Here is a 25146-nt window from a genome sequence, read left to right as displayed (position 1 = left end):
TTAAGAAAAAATTGTAAGGCCGGGCGCGGTGGCTCAAGCCTGTAATCCCAGCACTTTGGGAGGCCGAGACGGGCGGATCACGAGGTCGGGAGATCGAGACCATCCTGGTTAACACGGTGAAACCCCGTCTCTACTAAAAAAATACAAAAAACTAGCCGGGCGAGGTGGCGGGCGCCTGTAGTCCCAGCTACTCGGGAGGCTGAGGCAGGAGAATGGCGTGAACCCGGGAGGCGGAGCTTGCAGTGAGCTGAGATCCGGCCACTGCACTCCAGCCTGGGTGACAGAGCCAGCCTCCATCTCAAAAAAAAAAAAAAAAAAAAAAAAAAAAAAAAAGAAAAAATTGTGGTATACATCGTATTTGTCTCTAGAAAAAGTGTCTTATTTACAAATTGAGGAACAAAGATATTTCTTTTAATTAAAAACACATTCATTATGCAGTGCTACCATAATAAAAGTGAATATCCCAAGAACAGCTCAAGTATCTTGTGAAGTATTAAGAGGTGAACTGTTTTTTTTTTCAATCATATTCAGAAAATCTTATGTGTTTACTTGCTTGTTGAGTCTTTGCCAGTCTAATCTTTTCGGCTTTGGTGATTAACTAAAGAGAAATAAATCAGAAATTAGAGTGCATTGGATACTAAAAAAAAAAATAAAAAAAACCAAAAAAAAAAAAACCAAAAAACAAACACATACACACACACACAAAACTACGACTAGAAAAAACTTCACAGCTATCAGCTTGAATGAAAATTTTTTAAAAACAGCAAGAAGATGACAAATGAGATAATTATGCTCAGGTCAAATCAATTACAAATCAAATCTGTTATTAAGGCTATTGACTATTTCCTATTTCTTATACCCTAACATAAACTGTTGAATATATTTAAGGAAAGCAAATGAAATTACACAGAATAAAGAAGAAGACTGTTTAAAATGTCTAAAATATTCCAAAAGCCTCCTTGATTAAAAAAAAGTTAAAATATTAAACTTTGGAGTAAATGCAAATCTTTTCCTCTTAAAAATACAGATTCTAATGGGTATTCATTTAAATAGCTTTAAAGTGTTTGGTACCATAATGGCCATTGGAAGGAATTTACTTTTAGATTCAACTAAAAACCTATTATTCATCATTGAGGTGAATTAAAATCCAAAGATGTTTAGAACTCTATCATACCCATGTTGCTGTTCACAAATTTTATAAATTCTGCCTTTACCTGCTGAGTATCAGTAATTTATACAGAAAATAATTCAAATGTTTTAAAAGCCAAAGAGAAATAAGCTTCATTATGTCTCTAGTAGCTGTTATCTATTTTTACCAATTTGTTCAAAATGATAGGGCATACTACAAAGATTTAGGCTAGCAAAATGACTAGGAGACATCCCTTTTGGCAGACTTTTCTTTAATCTTCTTGATCTTTTGTGAGACATCACTAATTTTATTTACTTGTGTTTAATATATTATTTTAGTTTAGTTTTTTTGAGATGGAGCCTCGCTCTGTTGCCCACGCTGGAGTGCAGTGGCACCATCTTGGCTCACTGCAACCACCGCCTCCGAAGTTCAAGTAATTCTCTTGCCTCTGCCTCCCAAGTAGCTGGGATTACATGTGTGTGCCACCTGGCTAATTTTTGTATTTTTAGTAGAGACAGGGTTTCAACATGTTGGCCAGGCTGGTCTCCAACTCCTGACCTCAAGTGATCCACCCGCCTCAGCCTCCCAAAGTGCTGGGATTACAGGCATGAGCCACTGCGCCCGGCCCCATAATATGAATGTTAAGAGCCATAATTTTTTTACTTTTACTCAATTATGGGCCAAATACAATACTATTGTAGTATTTTCATTGGGCTGTCATGCCAGTAAGGTATTTATGTAACCTTTTGGCAGATTCACTGATGTTCTACTAGTTTTTTTCTAAGCAATTCCCATTAATTACTAAGATGCTCCTAGTACTCCAACTACACTGGTCTTCTAGTCCCTGACAGTCTTCCCTTATGGTCTGTACATTTTCTTTGCTTCTGCCTGAAAAGCGATACTTCTAAACTTTACTGGGGCTTACTCGCTCACTTCCCTACGGGTCTTGGCTGTAACATCACCTTTGCAGACAGCTTTCCAGACAACCTCAGCTGATACAACGCTCTCCTGCAATACACTTTGTTTTATTTTTCTGTGTAGCACTGGTCATCACCTAAACTATAGGGTTTATCTGTTCGCTTCATGAAAGTAGAGGACTTTGTGATTCATGACTTTACCCGAGGTTACAAGAATGGTGCCTAACACAAGGCACTCAAAAAACATTAGTTGAATTAACTAGCAAACAAGTTGGCTAAACTAATTATGGTCTACTCCTTTTTTCCAACAAGCTTTGCACAGCACTTACTTTGTGTGGTAACCTCCATTTCATTTCACAAGAGTCAACTTGCTACTTCCATAGCTACTTAACAAACTGTGTTAACAACAATCCTGACATCATAACTGAGTTGTGTTCCAACTCGATTTAAGAAATTTCCTAGTCAAAGATGAGCTCTAAATTTTTAAAATGAAAAATAAATGATTTATTCCTAGTTTAAAAAATATATACAATCTAAATGAAATTTCACAGCAATTAGAAGGGTATTATTTAACAAAGTGACTTCACTTCAGTTACCAGTTCTGGATCAGTGATTTTAACATTTGAATAATCTCAAACAGGCTTTGAAATTAACACCTCGTATCCCTGAAAGAATCCTTGGGAAGCACAGGCGGCTTCCCCACCACAGCAAGTTCAGTCTCCTTTCAAGGAAACAAAATTCACAAAGACCAGTAAGACACCTCCTCACAAATCACAATAAATTCTGGGCAATGGAAGAAGGTTGATGAAAAATGCTTGCCTTTTAACTTAAAAAAAAAAATTTTTTTTTTTAAAATAAATATGACCCCAAATCAACAACCTTAGATTACAGGAAATAGGACTTTTAAAGTGCTCACCTAACAAAAAAGGAAGTTCATCTTTTTCTTTTTTCTTACACTTTTATTTTTTTTTTTAATTTTTTTTAATTTTTTTTTATTTTTTATTTTTTTTGAGACGGAGTCTTGCTCTGTCGCCCAGGCTGGAGTGCAGTGGCGCGATCTCGGCTCACTGTAAGCTCCGCCTCCCGGGTTCACGCCATTCTCCTGCCTCAGCCTCCCGAGTAGCTGGGACTACAGGCGCCCGCCACCTCTCCCGGCTAGTTTTTTGTATTTTTTAGTAGAGACGGGGTTTCACCGTGTTAGCCAGGATGGTCTTGATCTCCTGACCTCGTGATCCGCCCGTCTCGGCCTCCCAAAGTGCTGGGATTACAGGCTTGAGCCACCGCGCCCGGCCTCTTACACTTTTATAATATCATTTTGAGTGACAGAAAAATAAAATTACTGAAAGAGGGGCTTGCTTTTTTTTTTTTTTTTTTTTTGAGACGGAGTCTTGCTCTGTCGCCCAGGCTGGAGTGCAGTGGCCGGATCTCAGCTCACTGCAAGCCCCGCCTCCCGGGTTCATGCCATTCTCCTGCCTCAGCCTCCCCAGCAGCTGGGAATACAGGCGCCCGCCACCGTGTCCGGATAATTTTTTGTATTTTTAGTAGAGACCGGGTTTCACTGTGGTCTCGATCTCCTGACCTTGTGATCCACCCACCTGGCTGGGGCTTGCTTTAAATTATTTAAGCTTGTTTGTATTACCTACTGACTATCTTAGAGAAAGAGGAATAAAGCTTATCGTTGCTATAGGAAACACTATGCATAAAGTCTCTCCATCTTATCTGTGGAGCTTCCTATCTTTAGAAACTACATTCTAAATATGTTGTGGTTTTACCATTACGATAATCTTTCTATAATCATTTACCACCAAACTACAAGACATAGCAGCCAGAAATCAAGATTGTTAAAGTATCACTAGTTAAAAAGAAAAACTCTAAATTATAATTATGTATCCTTGTGAGAAAAATAATTTCACACATTTTGAAATCTAGAGAAATGACTTTTTCCTCCCAACCTAAAACATAGTATATACTCAGTAAATCTTTGTTAGGTAATAGCAAAGCTAAGATCATTTTATGACTACCTATACTGACTTTGGCATTAAATGTTCAAAGAAAGTTTAGTCTAAAAAAACAAAAATGAATTAATTACCTTTTCAGTGCCTCTTTTCTTTTCCCGAGGCTGATTAAGTTTTGCCTGTCGATCAACCAAAATCTTCTGCCAATACCTTTGTTCGTGATCACCTTAAAAACAAACAAAAACTCTGATGGATGAAAAGAAGAACACATCTGAAAAACCATATTCAAGGCATTACATTCTCAGTAACAGAACTAGGACAGTTTTTGATTATATTTAATGCCACTTTATACATATTACAGAATAGAAATAAAATTATTAGTTTCGTTAGGTGCGGTGGCTGAAACCTCTAATCCCAGCACTCTGGGAGGACAAGGAGGCAGGATCACCAGAGGTCAGGAGTTCGACAACAGCCTGGCCAACATAGCAAAACCCCATCTCTACTAAAAATTGCCTGGTGCAGTGGCTCATGCCTGTAATCCCAGCACTTCAGGGGGCCAAGGCAAGCAGACCACCTGAGGTCGGGAGTTCAAGACAAGACCAGGCTGACCAACATGGAGAAACCCCGTCTCTACCAAAAACATAAAATTAGCTGGGCAAGGTGGCACATGCCTGTAATCCCAGCTAACCTGGGAGGCTGAGGCAGGAGAATCACTTGAAGCCAGGAGGCAGAGGTTGCACTGAGCTGAGATTATACCATTGCACTCCAGCCTGGGCAACAAGAGCGAAACTCTGTCTCAAAAAATAAAATAAAAATATAAAAATTAGCCAGGCGTGGTAACACACGCCTGTAATCCCAAGTACTCAGGAGGCTGAGGCAGGAGAATCACTTGAACCTGGGAGGTGGAGGTTGCGTTGAGTTGAGATCACACCACTGCACTCCAGCCTGAGCGACAGAGTGAGACCAAAAAAAAAAAAAACAACAACAAAAAACAAACAAACAAAAAACAAAACTAGTTTCATTAGCCAAACTCAGAAAATGTTACCCACAATAAGGATGGTTACAAAAAAAAAAAACACTTCTATGAAGTTTTACCAGAAAGGATCTCGAGTTTCCAGCAGTGTTTCTTGCTAATTTCTGTATATGCATTTATTACTGCTTGAGCATCCTCAGGAGTTTTAAATCTAGCATGGCATTCTGTATCCCCTTCAAGCAAATCAACATAAAGAACTTCTGAGATTGCTGCCAAAGTATCCTGCATTAGAATTAAGTAGAAAGACAAATAAAATTTAAAATGTTTCACAATAATTCTAAAACTATTCCAATGGTTATGCCAGAATATATTATGTAAATAAAGCATTTTGCAGACTAATGAGGAGCAAATATCCTATATCAAACATTTCTTGTAAAGCATGTTCTTAAAAATAGATTTGAATAATATCAACTCTAACAATTTATTTTCCTTTATTTTCTTGAAATCACATCCGTAAAATCTGAACTAGAATGGGAATATTCTATAAGGACAACAGATTTGTAGAGCAGAAAGCAGAAATAGTGTCCCCCAATCCCCAAATCAGGAAGGGTTCACATCTGGGAGTAGTTAGTATAAGGAATAAAATTTAAAAAAAAAAAAAAAGGATTAAGGGAGGTTTGTTTTTACTCACCTGCAGAAAATCACTATGACTTTAAAATATGTGTACAAATCACTCAACTTTTAATAACAACTCATGAAAAACAGTTTTACTGAACCTAAGATACTAGGTTTCCAAATTGTTCAAGAGCTCTTACTTTCTGAAAAAAATACCTAAGCAACCTCTTCTAAACAAGTTGTGGTCACCCAGCAAGGAAAAGTTTTACCTACACTGCCTGCTGTGAGGGCAAATTAACCAGATTCCTGCATTCTTAATCAACTTTTTTTTTTTCCCTCACAGCAGGTTTTACAGAGTATACAATGCATTTATGCAGGAATGTTACACTAATTCCTAATTCATCAACTTCCATTCACAAAGCTAAAGAAATAACTGCAGATTCCTAAATGGGGGAAAAAAATCTTTCTTATCTTGCCTCACTTTAGTTTTAACCTACATTTTCAGGACACAACTAATTTAGATTATGTTCAAATGTTGAATTTTTAGATGTTTGATTTATGGAAAGAATTGAGCAATACCTGGGAGTATTATTTCATCATAGAATAAGACAAGTTTATCAGTTAACAATAAAAAATATATAATAAAATCTATGAATTTCTAGAAGCCAGGGACCAGATCTTAACTCATCCCAACACTCAGCAAACTAGCACAAAACAGGCATTTGGTAACTGTTTGCCAAATTAAAAAAAAAAAAAAGAACTGCAGAGACATATACTTGCTAGTCCTTCCCACTTCTTTATCTAATTAATTAGTACCAAATTTAGATATAAAGCAAGTAAAAAATTCAGTATTGTTGAAATTTGAATGCATTCAGTACTAGTAATGAGTTTTATAACTGACTTCTGAGCATATTCAATTACTACAACTCAAAAGATATTTACTAAATATCCATTATAATGTCAGGCTAATCTCTTGATTTAAAACCCTCAGAATTTAAAACCCATAGAAGGACAAATTAGCCTAGTAATCACATGGGCAAGTCACAGACAGCTGTAACCACCATCACAGCTCAGTTTTTGTTTCAGCAAAATGTAAGTAACTACTAACTGGATTAATGCAGGGATTGATTTTATGATTTTGATGATCATAAATGATGAATTTGTAATTGATATAGTTACCATTTAAATAATAAAAGTTATTTAATGAGTGATTACAAATAACTGAGTAATTTTTTTTATTAAATGTTTTGCAATCTGATTAACCAGAGCGGTATTTACATCCCTCAATTTTCAGCTGTCTCCTGAAATGCAAGTTGGTAATAGCAATTTGGATTTGGCCAAATCCTTCACCAATATTGGAAAGAGAATCAAAATTTGTTTCTTAGTGACAGCTATAGGATTGTAGGACAGCATTTCAGATAAGGAGTGCTTACAGATAAACAACCACCTCAATGATATTCAAGTTAAAACCTGTGACTGATGAGTCTATGTGAAACCAAAACAATATACTAAGTGATGATGAATGTCAGTATAAGAAAATACTTAAAATATGTGGTATGTTACAGAGCATTTCACACTTTTTAAAAAGAAAAGGATTGACTTAAATGGGTCACAGGCAGGGTAAGGGTAAATAAGATACGGTACTCTCACATAAAAGTATATACTTACTTTTCCCTAATAGAAAGAAGTATTGCTACCAGTGTGGTATAAAAGGCTATAGAAGATAGACTGTACAAAACGAAAAAAAGATTATAAACCTGTGTGTACAGCAATTTGTAGCGTAAATTATATAGAACTATGGGTTTTTTGGCACATGTGTGAAAGATTTCTATAGGTCTTCAAAAATATTTTACACTTTTCTATAATTACAATTTTAAAGATAATCAGCACATAGGTAATACAAAAAAATAAATCCGTGCCAATAAAAATAAGCAAAAGTTACAATTTTCCTATAAAGAAGGATGTTTAAACTGTGCTTACTATAAAATGGACTCAGTGAAGAATTTCAGTCTCTAGTTTTTGCTTCAAAATTAAACCTAAGAGTTACCATGGAATTAAAACTGTACAGGTAGTTTACCATAGAGATACAAATTCTAATTTGATTTATCTTCCATATTCAAAACATTATCACACAGGGAAGTTAAGACAAGAAAGGAACAAATACCCTACGGGCTCAAAATCATTACCCGGACTTGTTTCCTGCCAGGTAGAGGCTCTGTGCTAATGATCTTCACAATCACTCCACTCACGAACTGTGGTCCTGTTGCATTAACTTTCTCCTGGGTGGGACACTCTTCACTGTTGGCTGTTGATTAGAAGAGGAAAAAGACCAGCACTAAATCTCTTACACTTAACAATTTAATACTTGGGAGGACTATCTTAGAATAATTCCTGAGGCAGATTTAAATAATTTAAAACGTATTTAATTTTAAAATAAAGTTTATTTTATATGTCATACTGCTTATTTCAAAATACCATGAAATAAAATCCAGAAAGGTTTATTATTCTACATGCAAACTGTTACTGCTAGAAGAGCACTGGTAGTCTTTAAGTTTGCCCCTTCTCCCTGCACAAAGGAACAGCAAATTTTAACTCAATAAAGTTAAAAAAAAATTATAGGATACTGTTTTAAATAATTATTCCAACGTGAGCATCATTTATTTTTACAAGAAATGATAATTTAAGATGTATCCTAATTTTGAATTCGTAAGAATTTTGCTTTAACTTATTCCTGCTTGTGGTTCATACTACAGAATGAAATTACAGGTGAGAACTACAATCTTCATTCCTACAAACTTGTTCAGTCTACAAACTGCACTCATGTGCTTAAATGAAAACTGTAGAGAAAACTCAGGTTATTTAAAAAATTGTTTTAAATGAGCCTTTTAAATGTTCTTATATCAAGAGTAAATAACATATCTGGATAACTTAACAAATCAAGAATTGTTCTAATAATGACACAGAATAATCAAGTTTTTTAAAATTAAAGTTTATCTTGTAACAACTCAGAGATAGCATTTTCATACATAAGTACATTATAAGTCAAAACTGTACATTATAAGTCAAAACTATCAGTGATCTTTACTTTTTTCATTTTTCATTCCAGTCTTTTGAGGTACTCCACCGTCTGTTTCCATTTCTGACTCTGATTTTATTTGGGATATTGTTTTTTTTAAAGAAGCCATGCTAGCTTTTTGTAGCGCTAAATACTCTTTTTTCAAATCCATCCATTCGCTCCTGCAAGGAAAGAAATGAAATAGTGATTATAGACGACTAAATATAAAAAAAAATATTAAAATATAAAAAGTAAATATGGGAATATCTAAATATATACATTCACAATGACTTGGAGTAACTCCTCCACCCAACTTTCTTGTTTCTTTAAACACATATTCAAAATATTTCCTGGGTTCTAAAGACATTTAGCAAATAAGCTAAGGGAGTTCCTCTTCCCCCAATATTCAGATTAAACGTTTTAAGATTGCCAATTACATTTTTGAGTGTGTCTGAAGTATTTTAATTTATAAAAGTAACATTTTAGCATTGATTCCTTAACTAGTAACATTTACTAAATCAGTCATCTCTGTGGGAAAAGCCCGAGATTAAAGATTTGTTAAACTGCTTCCAATTTGAGAGATAACATTCCTTAGTATTTACTTGAATCAAAAAGAATTTCTAAGTAGAACAAAACACCCCATGGAAGCATTCTATTTATTTACATATATTTAACATGTAGATGTTTCTTCAAACAGCTAGAGTTCCTCCAGATAGAAACACAATGCCTCTCTTGGCTTAGTGGGAGCACTCATTGTTACCCTAATCTATGCCATCAAACAAGCAGATAGATTTTCCTTTTTTTTTTTTAAAGAGGAAGATATCTTGTGGTAATGGTTTTAGCTGTTAACATTGACATCTGTATACTTCCAAAAAAAAAAAAAAAAAAAAAAAAGGATCCAGACCCACCCAGGATCATACATTCCCCAAGAGCTGATACATTAAAATAACAAAAGGCCCTTGTAATGATTCTCTGAGATAAAAAGGCAAAAGGAATTCAGGAGTTAAGAATAGTATAAATAGAAGTGGCTGAAGTCCCTGCCTTTTACCCTTCTGGAGGAGGACAGGAATCTTTGGGAACTAATTCAGGAAGGTAAGGAAATATTTTTCTTCAAAAGGTATGCCATTTTGTTTTCTTTCTCCTCAGCTTTAACTACTCTCAAGTCCCAAAGAAGTTGTATGTGGGTGGGCTCCCTTCAACTTTAACATGGAAGTGCTTTCTGTGACTTTAAAATAAGTAAGTGCTTCCATGTTTTAGTAGGAGTGAATCCAACTTACTTCTCCAAAATAGAACATGCTAACTTCACTCTCCTTAAGAGGTTGAAGGGATCCCCTTTGCTTTAACATGGGGGTACCTGCTGTGTGAAACAAAAGTAAGTGCTTCCATGTTTCAGTGGAGGTGTCTCCAAGTCAGCACACCTTTTGTTAATTTTTTTTGTTACTGTGTTTCAAGCTTACTAAGCTTGTTACAGGTTAAAGGATTCTAAGTTTGTCCAAGACTGGGCTTCCCACCACTTAAACGTGGATGTACTTGCTTTGAAACTAAAGAAGTAAGTGCTTCCATGTTTTGGTGATGGTAAGTCTTCCTTTTACATTTTTATAAGGTTTTTAGAAAAGGATTTTATTCTCGTTTATTTAAGCTTTATTTTGTATTTTTAAGTCTGTTAAGGTGCCCCCTCTACTTTAACATGGAGGCACTTGCTGTGGTAAGACAAAAATAAGTGCTTCCATGTTTGAGTGTGGTGGTTCCTACTTAATCATCGATTGCGTTAACGCCCACATTGTGTGCAGTTCTTTGCTACAGGCCACTACTGTTGCTAATATGCAACTCTGTTGAACACAAATTGGAATTGCACTTTAGCAATGGTGATGGATTGTTAAGCTAATGACAGGATTTAAACCACAGACTTACTTTGATAGTACTCTTAATGGTATAACTTCTTCTCCCATTTTATGTCTCTCTTTATGTTTTTTCTTGTGTTTCCTTTTTGTTTTTAAGAGAGAGCTGTCTTTTAGATCTCCAGTATCCTTCTCCTCTTCAGTAGAGATTTCTATATCTTGAAATAAATAAAAAAGCCAGTTAAGACTTGCGGCTGTGAAATGGGTGAAACAGAAGCTTAATTTATATAAATAAAACCTTGCAGTTTACCTCTATTTTCCTTGGAAGCTTCTGAAGGTTCCTTAATGATGTCTTTCTGAATAATTTTCTTTACTTTTGATCGCGGACCCAGGGACTCTGCATCTTCAGAGCTGCTTCTCTTCCTCTTGCCTGTTCTGACTTCAGGTAAGCTCGATGCTTCAACTCTGTCCCGCTTTTTCTTTTTCTTTGAGGATTGCTTTTGGGGTTCAGTAGACTCAATGTCAGAGCCCTCAGATGTGGGCCTGGATCTTTTCATTTTACTGATGCTGGTGTTGGTTGTGTCCATATTTTCCTCTTTGGCTTGGACATTGTCTTCCTTTTTCATTCGGCCCTTCTTCTTCTTTTTCTTTTTCTTCTCTTCTGTAAAAGTGCCATCATTAGTTCATCTTACTTCAATTACATCTACTTAAATATTGAAAAATACTCACCCACAACTCTTAAGGCTGGAATGGGCTTATTTTTCACTGTTTTAGGAAATATGCCAGGTTTTCTTGGTGCTTCTTCTGGTGGGTTGTTAAGAAACTGAAATGATTGAAAAAAAGTTTTACTATTTTAATACTTGTTATATCTATACATTTTTTTTTTCTAGGATCTGGACCTACCTCAATTGCCTTTGCTGCTTGTTCTTTTGTTTCAAATTCCACAAACGCAAATCCCTTTGGATCTCCAGTAGACTTATAATGTGGTATACTGATATAAACAACATTGCCACATTTCCCAAAGACTCTTTCAATCCAGCTGTGATTAACATTTTTGGGAAGTAACTCCTGTGATAAATTAAAAGCAATATTAAATAGTTTTTTGCAATGCTTATATTTTCAGAATGTCAATAAGTTTTTAACTTAATTACATTGTTTCTGTGCCAGTTTCTGACTGGGGACCCGGGCTCTTAAGCTTACCACATACACAGTGCGCTCATCCTCATCTTTTGGTCTTTCCCCCAGAGGTTTTTTCCTCCTGATTCTGGTGCCTTCCAAATCAAGCTTTAAAAGAGTATTATTACATTAATAAAACTATAATAAACTATAATAATGATCATTACGTTAATATTATTTATAAACTATAATTATATAGTAATGGCAGTCATTCTTAATTCTTACCTCTACGACAGCTGAACTTCTTAATGCTCTGGCAATTAACTTCCCATCAGTAGTCAATTTTTTCATTTTGTTAAAAGACACAAGTAGTGATATATCAACATCTAATGAAAATGAAAAAGTTAATAATTGTGTTAGTGTACACTATCAGCAGGATTAATTCAATCTGGTACAATTTAACCTGCCCCTCAGGCCGGGCTTGGTGGCTCATGCCTGTAATCCTAGTACTTTGGGAGGCCAAGGCGGGTGGATGGGGGAGTTAAAGATCAGCCTGGCAAAAAATTAGGCTGGGTGTAGTGGCACATGCCTGTAATGCCAGCTACTCTGGAGGCTGAGGCAGGAGAATCGTTTGAACCCAGGAGGCAGAGGTTGCAGTGAGCTGAGATCACACTGCACTCCAGCCTGGGAGACAGACTTTGTCCATTAACAGTATTGTTGTGTGAGGGTCTAAATGGTATTGCATATTTGGCATACCTAAAATGACACATCTTAGTGTATGTAATTGCAGATTGAGGTTTTATTGCTTAGCAACATCCAGACATTCAAAGAGGATGTCTGGATCCCATCCTATTAGAAACAAGCACATGGCTGGTCATTTGAAATTTATCAACTGGGGACAGTGGCTCAATGCCTCTTATCTCAGCAATTTAGAGGCGAAGGTAGATCTCTTGAGCTCAGGAGTTCGAGATCAGCAACATGGTGGGACCCCATATCTACTAAAAATGCCAGAAAAAGAAAAAGCAGGCCTGATGATGCTTGCCTGTGTTTTCAGCTACTGGGGAGGCTGATGTTGGAGGACAGCTTGGGTAGGGCTAGGGGGTGGAGGTGGGGGCAGAAGTTGGAGTGAGCAGACATGGAGCCAGTGCATTTCCTGCCTAGGGAAAAAAGATAGACCCTGCCTCAAAAAATGTGAAACAAAAAATAACATTGAGCTAGGTGAAATGCCTTCTTGTATGAACTAAAGCATAGCACTCTCATCTCAAGTTACACATGATAAATGGTTATTGAAGCAATTAAATCCCAAAATACTTACAAGCTTTGATATGAAACTGCTTATTTATTTATTTTTTTTATTTTTATTTATTTATTTTTTTTGAGACGGAGTCTCGCTCTGTCGCCCAGCCCAGGCTGGAGTGCAGTGGCGCGATCTCAGCTCACTGCAAGCTCCGCCTCCCGGGTTCACGCCATTCTCCTGCCTCAGCCTCCCGAGTAGCTGGGATTACAGGCGCCCACAACCGCGCCCGGCTAATTTTTTGTATTTTTAGTAGAGACGGGGTTTCGATCTCCTGACCTTGTGATCCGCCCGCCTCGGCCTCCCAAAGTGCTGGGATTACAGGCGTGAGCCACCGTGCCCGGCCGAAACTGCTTATTTAATATAGCCTAAACTCTTACCAACAGTCTAAATATTTAGAAGACTGTCATTCACTAAATAAAAATTAAAACAGATGACAAGGAACATACTTGCAGAAACGAATACATACATTATAGAATATACTATTTTAGGCTGGGTGCAGTGGCTCACACCTGTAATCCCAGCATTTTGGGAGGCCGAGGTGGGCAGACCACGAGGTCAGGAGTTTGAGACCAGCCTGGCCAACATAGTAAAATCCCATTTCTACTAAAAATACAAAAATCAGACAGGCATGGTGGTGCGTGCCTGTAGCCCCACCTACTCAGGAGGCTGAGGCAGGAGAATCACTTGAACCCAGGAGGCAGAGGTTGCAGTGAGCTGAGATAATGCCACTGCACTTCAGCCTGGGCAACACAGCAAGACTCCATCTCAAAAAAATATATAGATATACTATTTTATAAATAAATTGAAAGGCAACCACATCTAAAAGTTGGTTCCTTTACTGAAGCAAACTTACATCCATCTCTAGATTTTTCTATCTGTTCTCGAAGAAATCTATCCTTGTGAAGATTTGCATCCCCAAACCAGAAGTCCACTTGCTTAGCAATATCTGCAAGCACCTGTTTAACTCGTGACCGTTTCTTTTTTTCAACTTCTTTTTTCTTTTCAGTGCTTTCTTCTTCCATTACGTTTTTTTGATTTCCACTTTCAGTTTCCATTCCTGTGAAATATAAGAAAAAGAGGTAAATATTTAAATAACCACAATAGCTAATATAGTTAAATATTTAGATTAGCCTTTATTTAATTGTCTGAGAGAATAATGGACTCACATTTGGCTGTGAGAAGACAAACAGAAAATTTATTTTTATATTTAATAAAGTAAATTAAAAAAATAATTTACCTCCGATGTTAGGGATCATGCTTTAGTTTTTTTGTACCTTTCATTTATTTTATTTTATTTTATTTTTTTGAGACGGAGTCTTGCTCTGACCCCCAGGCTGGAGTGCAGTGGGGCCATCTCGGCTCACTGCCATCTCCGCCTCCCGGGTTCACGCCATTCTCCTGCCTCAGCCTCCTGAGTAGCTGGGACTACAGGCGCCCGCCACGGCGCCCGGCTAATTTTTTTTTTTTTTTTGTATTTTCAGTAGAGATGGGGTTTCACTGTGGTCTCGATCTCCTGACTTTGTGATCCGCCCGCCTCGGCCTCCCAAAGTGCTGGGATTACAGGCGTGAGCCACCGCGCCCGGCCTGTACCTTTTAAAATGCAGGGCCAGATTATCCTAGAATAATACAACAATTACACCTTTATCTCACTAAACTGCACTTATAAGGCAGTAAGTGAAAAGTGTAAGATTAAGGGACCTGCACACTCTCCATTGCAACAATCCCCCCGCCCACCGCCCCCTGCCCCAGAGAAGTTTTATTGGCTTTTTTTTTGAGACGGCTTCCCTCTTGTTGCGTAGGCTGGAGTGCAGTGGCGCGATTTCGGCTCACTGCAACCTCCACCTCCCAGGTTCAAGCAATTCTCCTGCCTCAGCCTCCCGAGTAGCTGGGACTACAGGCACACGCCACCATGCCCGGCTAATTTTTGTATTTGTAGTACAGATGGGGTTTCACCATGTTGGCCAGGTTGGTTTAGAACTACTAACCTAGTGATCCACCCGCCTCCGCCTCCCAAAGTGCTAGAATTACAGGTGGGAGTGGCCGTGTCTGGCAATTTTGATTTTTAAAACGTTAATTTCTGCTTTCTAGGGGCAGAATTCAACTGGTAAGCTGTAGAAATAAGCCTCTTCTCTCTTCTTTGAGGCAGTCTTGCTCTGTTGCCCAGGCTGGAGTGCAGCGGCGTTATCTCAGCTTACTGCAACCTCTACCTCCTGGGTTCAAGCAATTCTCCCTGCCTCAGCCTCCCGAGTAGCTGGGAATACAGGCGCCACTGCCACCACACCCAGCTAATTTTTGTATTTTTAGTAGAGACAGGGTTTCACCATGTTGACCAGGCTGGTCTCGAACCCCTGACCTCAGGTAATTTCCCAGCCTCAGCCTCCCAAAGTGCTGGGATTATAGGTGTGAGCCACCACACTCAGCCATAAACCAGCCTTTTCAAGTAGCCTTCTCATCCCAGTGTTTATTTCTGGGGCAGCAATTTCTTTTTTTTTTTTTTTTTGAGACGGAGTCTCCCTCTGTCGCCCAGGCTGGAGTGCAGTGGCCGGATCTCAGCTCACTGCAAGCTCCGCCTCCCGGGTTCACGCCATTCTCCTGCCTCAGCCTTCCCAGTAGCTGGGACTACAGGCGTCCGGACGCCACATCGCCCGGCTAGTTTTTTGTATCTTTTAGTAGAGACGGGGTTTCACCGTGTTAGCCAGGATGGTCTCGATCTCGTGACCTGGTGATCCGCCCGTCTTGGCCTCCCAAAGTGCTGGGATTACAGGCTTGAGCCACCGCGCCCGGCCCTAGGGCAGCAATTTCTACCCCCCTCCTTTTTCAAGTTCCTTTCAACATCTCTTCCCCTTTGCTCTGTCAGCTCCAGCCATACAGTCCTCCTTGCACTTCCTGAAGCTCACCCAGCAATGTCTAACAGGGGTTTTTAAACCTGTTCTGAGACACATATCCCCAGAGATAACAGAGCTTGCTCTCCTACTTCAAGTGTTTATTTAAATGTCACCTCAGTGAAGTCTCCTCCCACAACCATATTTAATAATGCAAATTTCTGGATACATACATGGTAACGCCCCTGCCTTATTTCTGTTCGTAGCATTTATCATGTTCTAAGATTACTATCACTACTATGCAATTTATTTCTTTATTGTTTATCCTTCCTAGAAGGTAAGATCAATGAAATCAGAGATTTTTGTCTGTTTTGTTTACTGATATATTGTCAGTCCCTGCCACATAGTCACTTAAAAATGTTTTGAATAAATTGTGCCTAGATTTTGTTGAATGAATTGAATCACTAGTGGTTATATGAGCAAAGGATTAATATCAGGCCTGGGATAATACAGGCTGCTTGAGAATAACCTCAGTCTCCCATAATACAGTCTTCTTGGAAATTGGAGAGACTAATGGGGAGTGTTATCTGTTTCCCATGTTGCACCTGGTTTGGAGCAGCTATTAGATGGCATGGAGGCCTTATGCTTGTATGACCAGAACAAGAGATTGATAGGCAAAAGGGGTTAAAGCTTTTATGTGTTAAAGTGTCCTAAATACACCGTGGTCCTTTTCTAGGGAAGGCATACATGCCTGCTGTGGGTAAATGGGAGAAAAAAGTAAATGGCTTAGTGGCCTTTGGTGGGATGAAAAAGCTGCATCTACCCTATCTTTTGCCTTGTATCTTTCTTTGGTAAACAGTATTTGCATCTCTTGAGTCTGACTGCTGGTTAGAATCTCTAACTGCTAAAGTGATGCTGCTGATAGTAACAGAAATAGATAATGTGTTTCTTTTTTTTTTTTTTTTTGAGATGGAGTCTCGCTCTGTCGCCCCGGCTGGAGTGCAGTGGCCGGATCTCAGCTCACTGCAAGCTCTGCCTCCCGGGTTTACACCATTCTCCTGCCTCAGCCTCCCGAGTAGCTGGGACTACACCACCTCGCCTGGCTAGTTTTTTGTATTTTTTAGTAGAGACGGGGTTTCACCGGGTTAGCCAGGATGGTCTCGATCTCCTGACCTGGTGATCCACCCGTCTCGGCCTCCCAAAGTGCTGGGATTACAGGCTTGAGCCACCGCGCCCAGCTGATAATGTGTTTCAAAGTGGTATCTAGGAAGAGGGTACAAAGCCCTTAATGCATTTTACCTCAAATCTCCAACTAAACATGCATACTCATCAAACTCAACAGAAGAACATTTTGGCATTTTAGGCTTCAGTAGATCAATCAAATACCAATTTTGAAATTATACAAGTAATGACATATTTAGGTGATGCTAGCTTAAGATATAAAACACAACTACGGGTTAATAATAGAAAAACAGTGAGGTGTCATTGAGTACCACACAACCATGTTCTTCACCTCATGCTCTTTACTTCAACCCATCTGGTCAGGCTTTCCTCCTCACCATTCTAGAGAAACTACAAACAAGTTCCTGAATGTGCTCCACTGTCTACTTGACCTGTCAGCAGCAAATGCAGTTGGTAACTCCCTTCTTGAAAATATTTTCTTCATATAGCTTCCAAACTGGTTTTCCTCCTTTTCAATTTCCTTTTGCAATCTCAGTTTCTCAATTTCCTTTTACCCTCTCTCTCCTACTGTGCCCTACACCTTTACATGATGCCTAAATTGGAGTCAGTCCTGGGCTTCCTTCTCATTTACACAGTCATTGTTTCTGAGGATCTTGGCTTTAAGCTCGTTGGCTTTATGCTGAGGCTTTACAAATCTATCTTCTCTCATTAGCTCCCCATTCCAATATTCAACTGTCCACCTCACACCTCCACTAGTTTATCTAAAGGATATCTCAAAATAGGACTCTCAAATGCTAACAACCCCCTCCCACCAATTTTCCCTATCTCAGAAACACCAATTACAAAATTGCTGAAAAGGCAAAAGTCTTAAAATCATTCTTTTTTTTTTTTTTTTGAGACAGAGTCTCAGACTCACTCTGTCACCCAGGCTGGAGTGCAGGGGCACCATCTTGGCTCATGCAACCTCCACTTCCTGGGTTCAAGTGATTCTCCTGACTCAGCCTCCCAAGCAGCTGGGACTACAGGCATGCACCACCACACCCAGCTTATTTTGTATTTTGAGTAGAGACGAGGTTTCACCATGTTGGTCAGGCTAGTCTTGAACTCCTGATCTCAGGTGATCCACCTGTGTTGGCCTCCCAAACTGCTGGGATTACAGGCCTGAGCCATCATGCCCGGCCTAAAATCATTCTTAATTTCCCTTTTCCTTACACCTCATGGTCAATTCATCAGTATTTCTGTTAGCTCTAACTTTAAAATATATTCCAAATATGAATAATTATCATTTCCTCCATCATAAGCACCTGGTCCAAGCTACTACTGTGTTGTCTGAACAACTACAAGAACTTTATTACTAGTCTGCTTGCTTCTAATCTTCTTCCCTTAGAATCAATTCTCCAGATAGAATTTATTATTTAAATATGTAAATCAGATCATGCCAATTCCTTACACAAACTCCTCCAAAGGTTTCATTTTTTTTTTTGAGATGGAGTCTCACTCTGTCAACCAGGCTGGAGTGCAGTGGCGCGATCTCGGTTCAGTGCAATCTCTGCCTCCGGGGTTCAAGCAATTCTCCAGCCTCAACCTCCCAAGTAGCCGGGACTACAGGCATGTGCCACCACGCCCGGTTAATTTTTTTTTTTTGTATTTTTAGTAGAGACAGGGTTTCATCATGTTGGCCAGGCTGGTCTCGAACTCCTGACCTCAGGTGATCTGCCCACCTCGGCCTCCTGAAGTGCTGAGATTATAGGCATGAGCCACCGTGCCCAGCCAGGTTTCTATTTTTTTTTTTTTTTTTTCTGGAGACAGAGTCTCGCTCTGTTACCCAGGCTGGAGTGGAGTGGCACAATCTTGGCTCACTGCAACCTCCACCTCTTGGGTTCAAGTGATTCTCTTGCCCCAAGTAGCTGGGATTACAGGCTTGCGCCATGATACCCGGCTAATTTTTGTAGAGATGGGGTTTCACTATGTTGGCCAGGCTAGTCTCGAACTCCTGATCTGAAGTGATCCACCTGCCTCCGCCTCCCAAAGTGCTGGGATTACAGGTGTGAGCTACCGCACCCAGCTCAAAGGTTTCTTATCATACTCAAAATAAAGTCCAAAAACCTTACTGTGATTGACTAGACCCGATATAATCTGGCCTGGGGATCTCTCTAACTTCATCTATCATAATTCTTGCCAACAGGCTCAGTCCAAACATAACCATCTTTTGGTTCTTTAAACATGCTAAGACCTTTCCCACTTCAGGGCCTTTGCCCTTGCTGCTCCCTTGACTTTCCCTACCATATCTGTATGGATTACTTCCTTGTACACTTAGGTCTCTGCAAACATCACTTCTTAAGAGAGACTTACTCTTTCCACTCAATCTAAAATATTCTCTCCCTGCTGACCTTAACTCTGTCCACCTCCTCAGTCACTATTTTTTATCCTTGTATCCTTTTGTCACTACCTGGAATTATTACTTTATTTTTTATTTTTTGAGATGGAGTCTCTGTTGTGCAGGATGGACTGTAGTGGCACGATCTTGGCTCACTACAACCTCCGCCTCACAGGTTCAAGTGATTGTTCTGCCTCAGCCTCCCAAGTAGCTGGGATTACAGGCAGCTGCCACCACACCTGGCTAATTTTTGTTTTTAGTAGAGATGGGGTTTCATCATTTTGGCTAGGCTGGTCTCGAACTCCTGACCTCAAGTCATCTGCCCATCTGGGCCTCTCAAAGTGCTGAGATTACAGGTGTGAGCTACCATGCCCGGCCTGAAATTTTATTGTCTATCTATCCCACCAGAATGTAGACACTATGAAGGCAGGAACTTTAACTTCATCAGTACCTAAGTATTTGTTGAATAAATAAACAGATTTAAAAGAACCTGTAAAATGTTAAGCATTTCAAATTCTTTGTAAGGTTGTGGAATGTAAATAAAATACAAATAGGCCAGGTGCAGTGATTCATGCCTATAATCCCAGCACTTTGGGAGGCTGAGCCAGGTGGATCACTTGAGTTCAGGAGTTCAAGACCAGCCTGGCCAACAAAATGAAACAAAGTCTCTACTAAAAATAACAAAATTATCTGGGTGTGGTGGCCCATGCCTGTATCCCAGCTACTCGGGAGGCTGAGGCAGGACAATGGCTTGAACCCAGGAGGCAGAGGTTGCAGTGATGCGAGATCGTACCACTGCACTCCAGTCTGGGAGACAGAATCAGTCTCCATCTCAAAAACAAACAAACAAACACACACAGTGTAGGCTATGATTATCACTACAGCAGGCTCTACTGCTGATTTTCTCTCTTGAAAAAATTAAGTTATAAAGGGCAGACTACCTGCTCTCCAATTCATTTCCTTGTCAAAGCCCTAAGGAAAAGTAGACAGAAATATATAGGCGCAGAAAGCCACAATTTTCCCAGAAACCAGACTTTCCTTATCATTCTCATCTCTCGGCCCAGAGACCCTCCTTCATTCTTTTCCTAAGGATTATTTTTGTGGCTTGAAGTATTTAAGTTCAGAATGATTTACCTTCGATTTAGATTAAATAGCAAGGAACATAAGATATGGTATAATTTAGCTTCTTTATACATTGACTGTAGAGAATCAGGAAGTTATAATACTTTCGTTAGTCTTGATCCTCAAAGTCCATACTTCTCAATGTCCTGTGATAACAGGTATGTGTGTTGTCACTCCACACATTCCAAATCAAACTCATTGTCTTTCTTATCCACACCTGTTCTTTCTACCATCCTCAACTTATTTAAGGATGCCATATTCCACCAAGTTAACCAATCAAGCTACTTATTAGCTGTGTGGATTTTGAGGAAGTTACCCCATCTCTCTGCGGTCTATAAAATATGGATAAAAATCATACTCACATTATAAGGTTGTTAGCATTAGCCAAAATAATGTAAATAAAAGCACTTCAAATTGCTAAGATATAGAACACAAGTAACCATTATTCTATCCAAACTCTTGTTAAATCCTACCAGTTTGACTTTTGAAATGGCTCTCATCTCCATCCAGTGTTTTCTACAACTACTGCTACAACTGTCACTAGAATATGCCAATAGTTTATAAACTGTTCTGTAAGTCATCCATTCTCAGCAGAAGCCTATGTATAACCCATCTAAAATACAGACCTGGTTTTGTGATGCTTCTGTCAAAACTTGCAACATTAGAAATTCCTTAGCACCTTCCCATAACATAATATGCAGTTTAAGAAAACATTGTTTAAAAAAAAAAAAGTCACGACGCAGTGGCTCACGTTTGTAATCCCAGCACTTTGGGAGGCTGAGGCGGTGGATCACGAGGTCAGGAGATGGAGACCATTCTGGTTAACAAGGTGAGATCCCATCTCTACTAAAAATACAAAAAAAAAAAAAAAAAGAAAACAAATTAGCCGGGTGTGGTGGCGGGCGCCTGTAGTCCCAGTTACTCGGGAGGCTGAGGCAGGAGAATGGCGTGAACCCGGGAGGCGGAGCTTGCAGTGAGCCAAGATTGTGCCACTGCACTCCAACCTGGGCAACAGAGCAAGACTCCAAAAAAAAAAAAAAAAGTAACATTTTAGTTGCTTTAAATGCAGAATAAAAGCTACTGGGTAATAATACCAGTAATTTTATATACATTTTTGTAAATCCTCACAATCCCACTAGGTAGCAGTTTCTTCCATCTTCTTAATACAAAAACTCAAAAAAGTTATGTGACTTGGCCCAAGCTAGCTAAGTAAATTATCCCAGGTATGTTTGATCCCACATTGTCTACCTTTTGTTAGAATTTCCTGCAATTTATCACCATGGACTCTATGTTCTGACTCAGGAATTCTTAATCTGAAGTCCATGCAACTTTGTCTGGACAAGAATTCTTGTGGGCTCCGTTAAATTGTAAATAATACATTTTAAAGATAAGGTAAAATTAAGACTCTTGTACAAATATAAAATGGAATACATGGTAAAGATTTAAGCACAGTCATGGGTTGCTTAATGACAAGGACACATTCTGAGAAATGCATATTCAGGTGAGTAAGTACATTGTAGGGTATGTAGTTATTGTATGATGTACTCACCTACAAACCTAGGTAGTATCGCCTACTACACACCTATAATCTTATGGGACCACTGTCATACATGCGGTCTGTCGGTATGTGGTGCTGGACTGTAAATAAAGGAATCAGTTAAGTGTTAAAAACCAGTTCAAAGAAGAATTTAAAAAGCAGGTACGGCCGGGCGCGGTGGCTCAAGCCTGTAATCCCAGCACTTTGGGAGGCCGAGGTGGGCGGATCACAAGGTCAGGAGATCGAGACCATCCCGGTTAACACGGCGAAACCCCGTCTCTACTAAAAAATACAAAAAACTAGCCGGGCGAGGTGGCGGGCGCCTGTAGTCCCAGCTACTCGGGAGGCTGAGGCAGGAGAATGGTGTAAACCCGGGAGGCAGAGCTTGCAGTGAGCTGAGATCCGGCCACTACACTCCAGCCTGGGCGACAGAGCCAGACTCCTTCTTAAAAAAAAAAAAAAAAAAAAAGCACGTACATAGGCAATAAGGAACGTTGAAATAAATATTAATAAATACTGCTCAGAATAATAATTAATTGCATCTTTACTGGACAAACTCATTTCCATGTTGTTGTAGCGGGTTACATGGTTGAAAAATAGTTCAAAGATCACGAAAGACAGATAACCTGGAAGACTGAGTTAGACAGGACACCAAGTCATTTGTGTGTGTTTGCTATTTAAAATTATTTCGTAATTTTTCCTGAGGAAATTATATGCGAAATGTTTGTTTGGAGACGGAGCCTCTCTCTGTCGCCCAGGCTGGAGTGCAGTGGCGCGATCCTGGCTCACTGTAATCTCCACTTCCCGAGTTCAAGATTCTCCCAACCCGGCCTCTTAAGGGACTACAGGCGTGCACCACCACTCCCCGCTAATTTCTGTGTTTTTAGTAGAGACGCGGTTTTGTCACATTGGCCAGGTTGGTCTTGAACCCCTGACCTCAAGTGATCCGCCCGTGTCGGCCTCCCAGAGTGCTGGGATTACAGGCGTGAGCCACGGTGCCCGGCCTCGCAAAATGTTTTAAAAGGTACATACATGTTTTCCTGAGAAGCTAATCCATAACTTTTATTAGGTTTTCAAAAGCGTTTCACAACAGGTTAAGAATCATTGTTCTAGTCACTGCTTACAATTCAAGTCCCTCAACACGTAGTGGCCTGTGTCTTCTGCTTTGTCTGAATCTTCTCGTCTAAATTTCCTTACTAAATTTTCAAGGCCCAGGTTAAATGGCATCTTACTCTTTGAGATGTTCCACCACCCTGTGTCCTCTAATTAACTGCCTCCTCATTTGTTTTCGCTTAAGTTTTTTTGCTAACGCACTCTGCACACCGTATCTAGCACTTGTTAGTTCCCTTCCATAACTGGATTTTTAACTCTTTGAGGACTATGGCAGAGTCCTGCAAAAGAAGATGATAATTTTAGAATATAAATCCTCACGTTCACTATCCTCTGGCAGCCACAAGTCAGCTCCAATCTGCGAAATACTGCACTGTCTTTACTGACTACTGCTTCTCTCGGCACCCGTACTTCCACAAGGACAACGTCATAGGCAGGGCGCGCCCCAAACCTCCCCATGCTGGGCCCCTATGCGCCCCTACTCTCTGAAAACGAGAACTACAAGTACTGCCGGAAGACTTTTGCGCGTGCGCATAGATAACTAGGTCAAGGAATTGATGGATGCGCAGGCGGGAGGCGGGGTAAGAAGGACGACAGATGATAGAGTGGACCGCAAGAAAAAGGACGGAGAGTTAATCAGACGTCGCCCAAGCTGTGCGACCCTATACGCCGCTTGTAACTTACTCCGTTCAACTCCCAAAATACAGGGTCAAGTACTGCGGCCTTCAGCCCTTTCCGTCTCCCGATCCTGATAGTCTTGGTTACTTTCGCGTCATAGGATGAGCGACAACGTTCGCCGGTCCCGCTCGAGAAAGACGGGCCCAAGGCATTGCGCGCGCCACCTACGTCACAGGCGAGGTGGTTCCGGGAGGGCGGGGCATCGGAGAGCGCGGCCGGCTGAGAGCCTCGAAGCCAAGGAAGAATTTGATTGGCGGTTTGAAAACGGCGGTTTTTGGCTTGGGCGGAGGTGGACGGGCCAAGTTTTGGGTCCTCATCTGGTGAGGTCCCGCGTTAATGACGTCACATTCTTTCGCGGGAAAAATTCGAAAGTGGATTTTCTGTAATTTTGACAGGTGAGGTGAAGTGTTTCTCGAGCTTTCCTAGGAATGGCTTGAGCGATTTGGGGCGAAGGGACAAAAGACTCTGCTCCGTAAGAAGAGAACCGGGAAGGATGCTGTTTGGAACCAGGATTAGTAACAGCTACTCGGACTGCTTGTAATAAGGGTTGCCTCTTCACCGCTTTTCCCAGGCCCTGCTTTGCAATTTCGAGTACGTATGAGGACCAAAGGGGACTTTGCTGTTCGTATTTAGGACTGATAAAGGATCGAGTCTCCATTGTCATTTGGTGACACAGGATTATGGTTATTAGAATCTTGGCAAATGATATGTGGGTTTCCTTTGTTTATTTGGACTGGATGGTTTCTTAACAATGTTGAATTCGTGATTCCAAAACTTTGTTATCTGAACTATTTAGAGGTTCAGGGTTAGGTTCAAAAAATCCTCCTTGTCTAAAAACAAAAGGAAAAACATCTTGTAATTAAATGAAAAATGGCTCATACTTTACTGAGAACACCGAGTTTTATGTATATGTATTGTATCTGTACATATCGTAGCACAAGGTATATATATGTGTGTGTATGTACGTATATCTGTATATGTATGTATGTATATAATTATCACAGAACATTTGGGATCTTTAAAAACTTCTTTGGAGATTAATCTTTCACCTGTTAGAAGTCGGTCAGCAGGTGAATTGGCTGGTAGACGTGGACAGATGAACACTTGGAAAAAACTCTTTATCTTTGCATCTCACTTAAATATATGATGCTGGTATCTTAAATAATTTTTTCTGATTAATGCTAAGATAAGAAAGGGTGGCCGGGCGCGGTGGCTCAAGCCTGTAATCCCAGCACTTTGGGAGGCCGAGACGGGCGGATCACTAGGTCAGGAGATCGAGACCATCCTGGCGAACACGGTGAAACCCCGTCTCTACTAAAAAATACAAAAAAAAAAAAAAAAACAACTAGCCGGGCGAGGCGGCGGGCGCCTGTAGTCCTAGCTACTCGGGAGGCTGAGGCAGGAGAATGGCGTAAACCCGGGG

The 25146-nt window shown here is 39.9% G+C and overlaps 2 protein-coding genes and 5 non-coding genes across 23 annotated transcripts in view; 6 read left to right on the top strand and 1 right to left on the bottom strand.

The window, feature by feature from the left end:
* Positions 1-357: 357 nt before the first annotated feature.
* Positions 358-23833, bottom strand: LARP7 (La ribonucleoprotein 7, transcriptional regulator). Of its 12 annotated transcripts, none has more exons than XM_078002161.1 (14): positions 23730-23833; positions 21150-21244; positions 13749-13952; positions 11884-11984; positions 11683-11766; positions 11386-11550; positions 11212-11305; positions 10793-11143; positions 10556-10700; positions 8675-8826; positions 7776-7894; positions 5097-5256; positions 4136-4227; positions 358-598 (listed from the first exon to the last, which is right to left on the bottom strand). In XM_078002161.1, the coding sequence occupies exons 3-14, from the start codon at positions 13948-13950 to the stop codon at positions 518-520; spliced, it is 1746 nt and encodes a 581-aa protein (XP_077858287.1). In that variant the 5' UTR covers positions 13951-13952; positions 21150-21244; positions 23730-23833; the 3' UTR covers positions 358-517. The 12 variants fall into 12 exon arrangements, with proteins under 12 accessions (XP_077858287.1, XP_077858292.1, XP_077858288.1 ...); XM_078002166.1 differs by having other exon boundaries at positions 13852-13952; XM_078002162.1 differs by lacking the exon at positions 23730-23833 and adding an exon at positions 23367-23445.
* On the top strand, positions 9833-9908 carry MIR302B (microRNA mir-302b). Its single transcript, NR_032467.1, has one exon. It is a non-coding gene; the product is annotated as a microRNA mir-302b (primary transcript).
* Positions 9976-10043, top strand: MIR302C (microRNA mir-302c). The gene has a single exon (NR_032468.1). It is a non-coding gene; the product is annotated as a microRNA mir-302c (primary transcript).
* On the top strand, positions 10152-10220 carry MIR302A (microRNA mir-302a). The gene has a single exon (NR_032466.1). It is a non-coding gene; the product is annotated as a microRNA mir-302a (primary transcript).
* Positions 10319-10386, top strand: MIR302D (microRNA mir-302d). Its single transcript, NR_032469.1, is given in 1 exon segment — positions 10319-10386. It is a non-coding gene; the product is annotated as a microRNA mir-302d (primary transcript).
* Positions 10449-10516, top strand: MIR367 (microRNA mir-367). Its single transcript, NR_032491.1, has one exon. It is a non-coding gene; the product is annotated as a microRNA mir-367 (primary transcript).
* A 127-nt stretch (positions 23834-23960) lies between the features above and the next one.
* The window catches only part of ZGRF1 (zinc finger GRF-type containing 1), an 85558-nt gene continuing 84372 nt past the window's right edge, over positions 23961-25146 (top strand). For all 6 annotated transcript variants that reach the window (XM_078002160.1, XM_078002159.1, XM_015139051.3 and 3 more), the window contains exon 1: positions 23961-24314. The gene's annotated coding sequence lies outside the window, so the exon portion shown is untranslated. The remainder of the gene's footprint in view (positions 24315-25146) is intronic.

This window comes from Macaca mulatta, chromosome 5, assembly GCF_049350105.2.
Source record: "Macaca mulatta isolate MMU2019108-1 chromosome 5, T2T-MMU8v2.0, whole genome shotgun sequence".
Taxonomy (NCBI): Eukaryota; Metazoa; Chordata; class Mammalia; order Primates; family Cercopithecidae; genus Macaca; species Macaca mulatta.
The sequence above is the reverse complement of the archived record's forward strand: the minus strand, read 5'-3'. Positions and strand labels throughout refer to the sequence as shown.

What these genes read in the sequence shown, in the direction of transcription:
- LARP7 (XM_078002161.1), bottom strand. Translation starts at nt 13,950, where the DNA reads ATGGAAACTGAAAGTGGAAATCAAAAAAACGTAATGGAAGAAGAAAGC. An exon ending in AAGCAGCAAAGGCAATTGAG is followed by an intron (nt 11,306 to 11,385) that starts GTAGGTCCAGAT and finishes CAATCATTTCAG; the next exon opens with TTTCTTAACAACCCACCAGA. An exon ending in CCATTAAGAGTACTATCAAA is followed by an intron (nt 8,827 to 10,555) that starts GTAAGTCTGTGG and finishes CTTTCCTTGCAG; the next exon opens with GAGCGAATGGATGGATTTGA.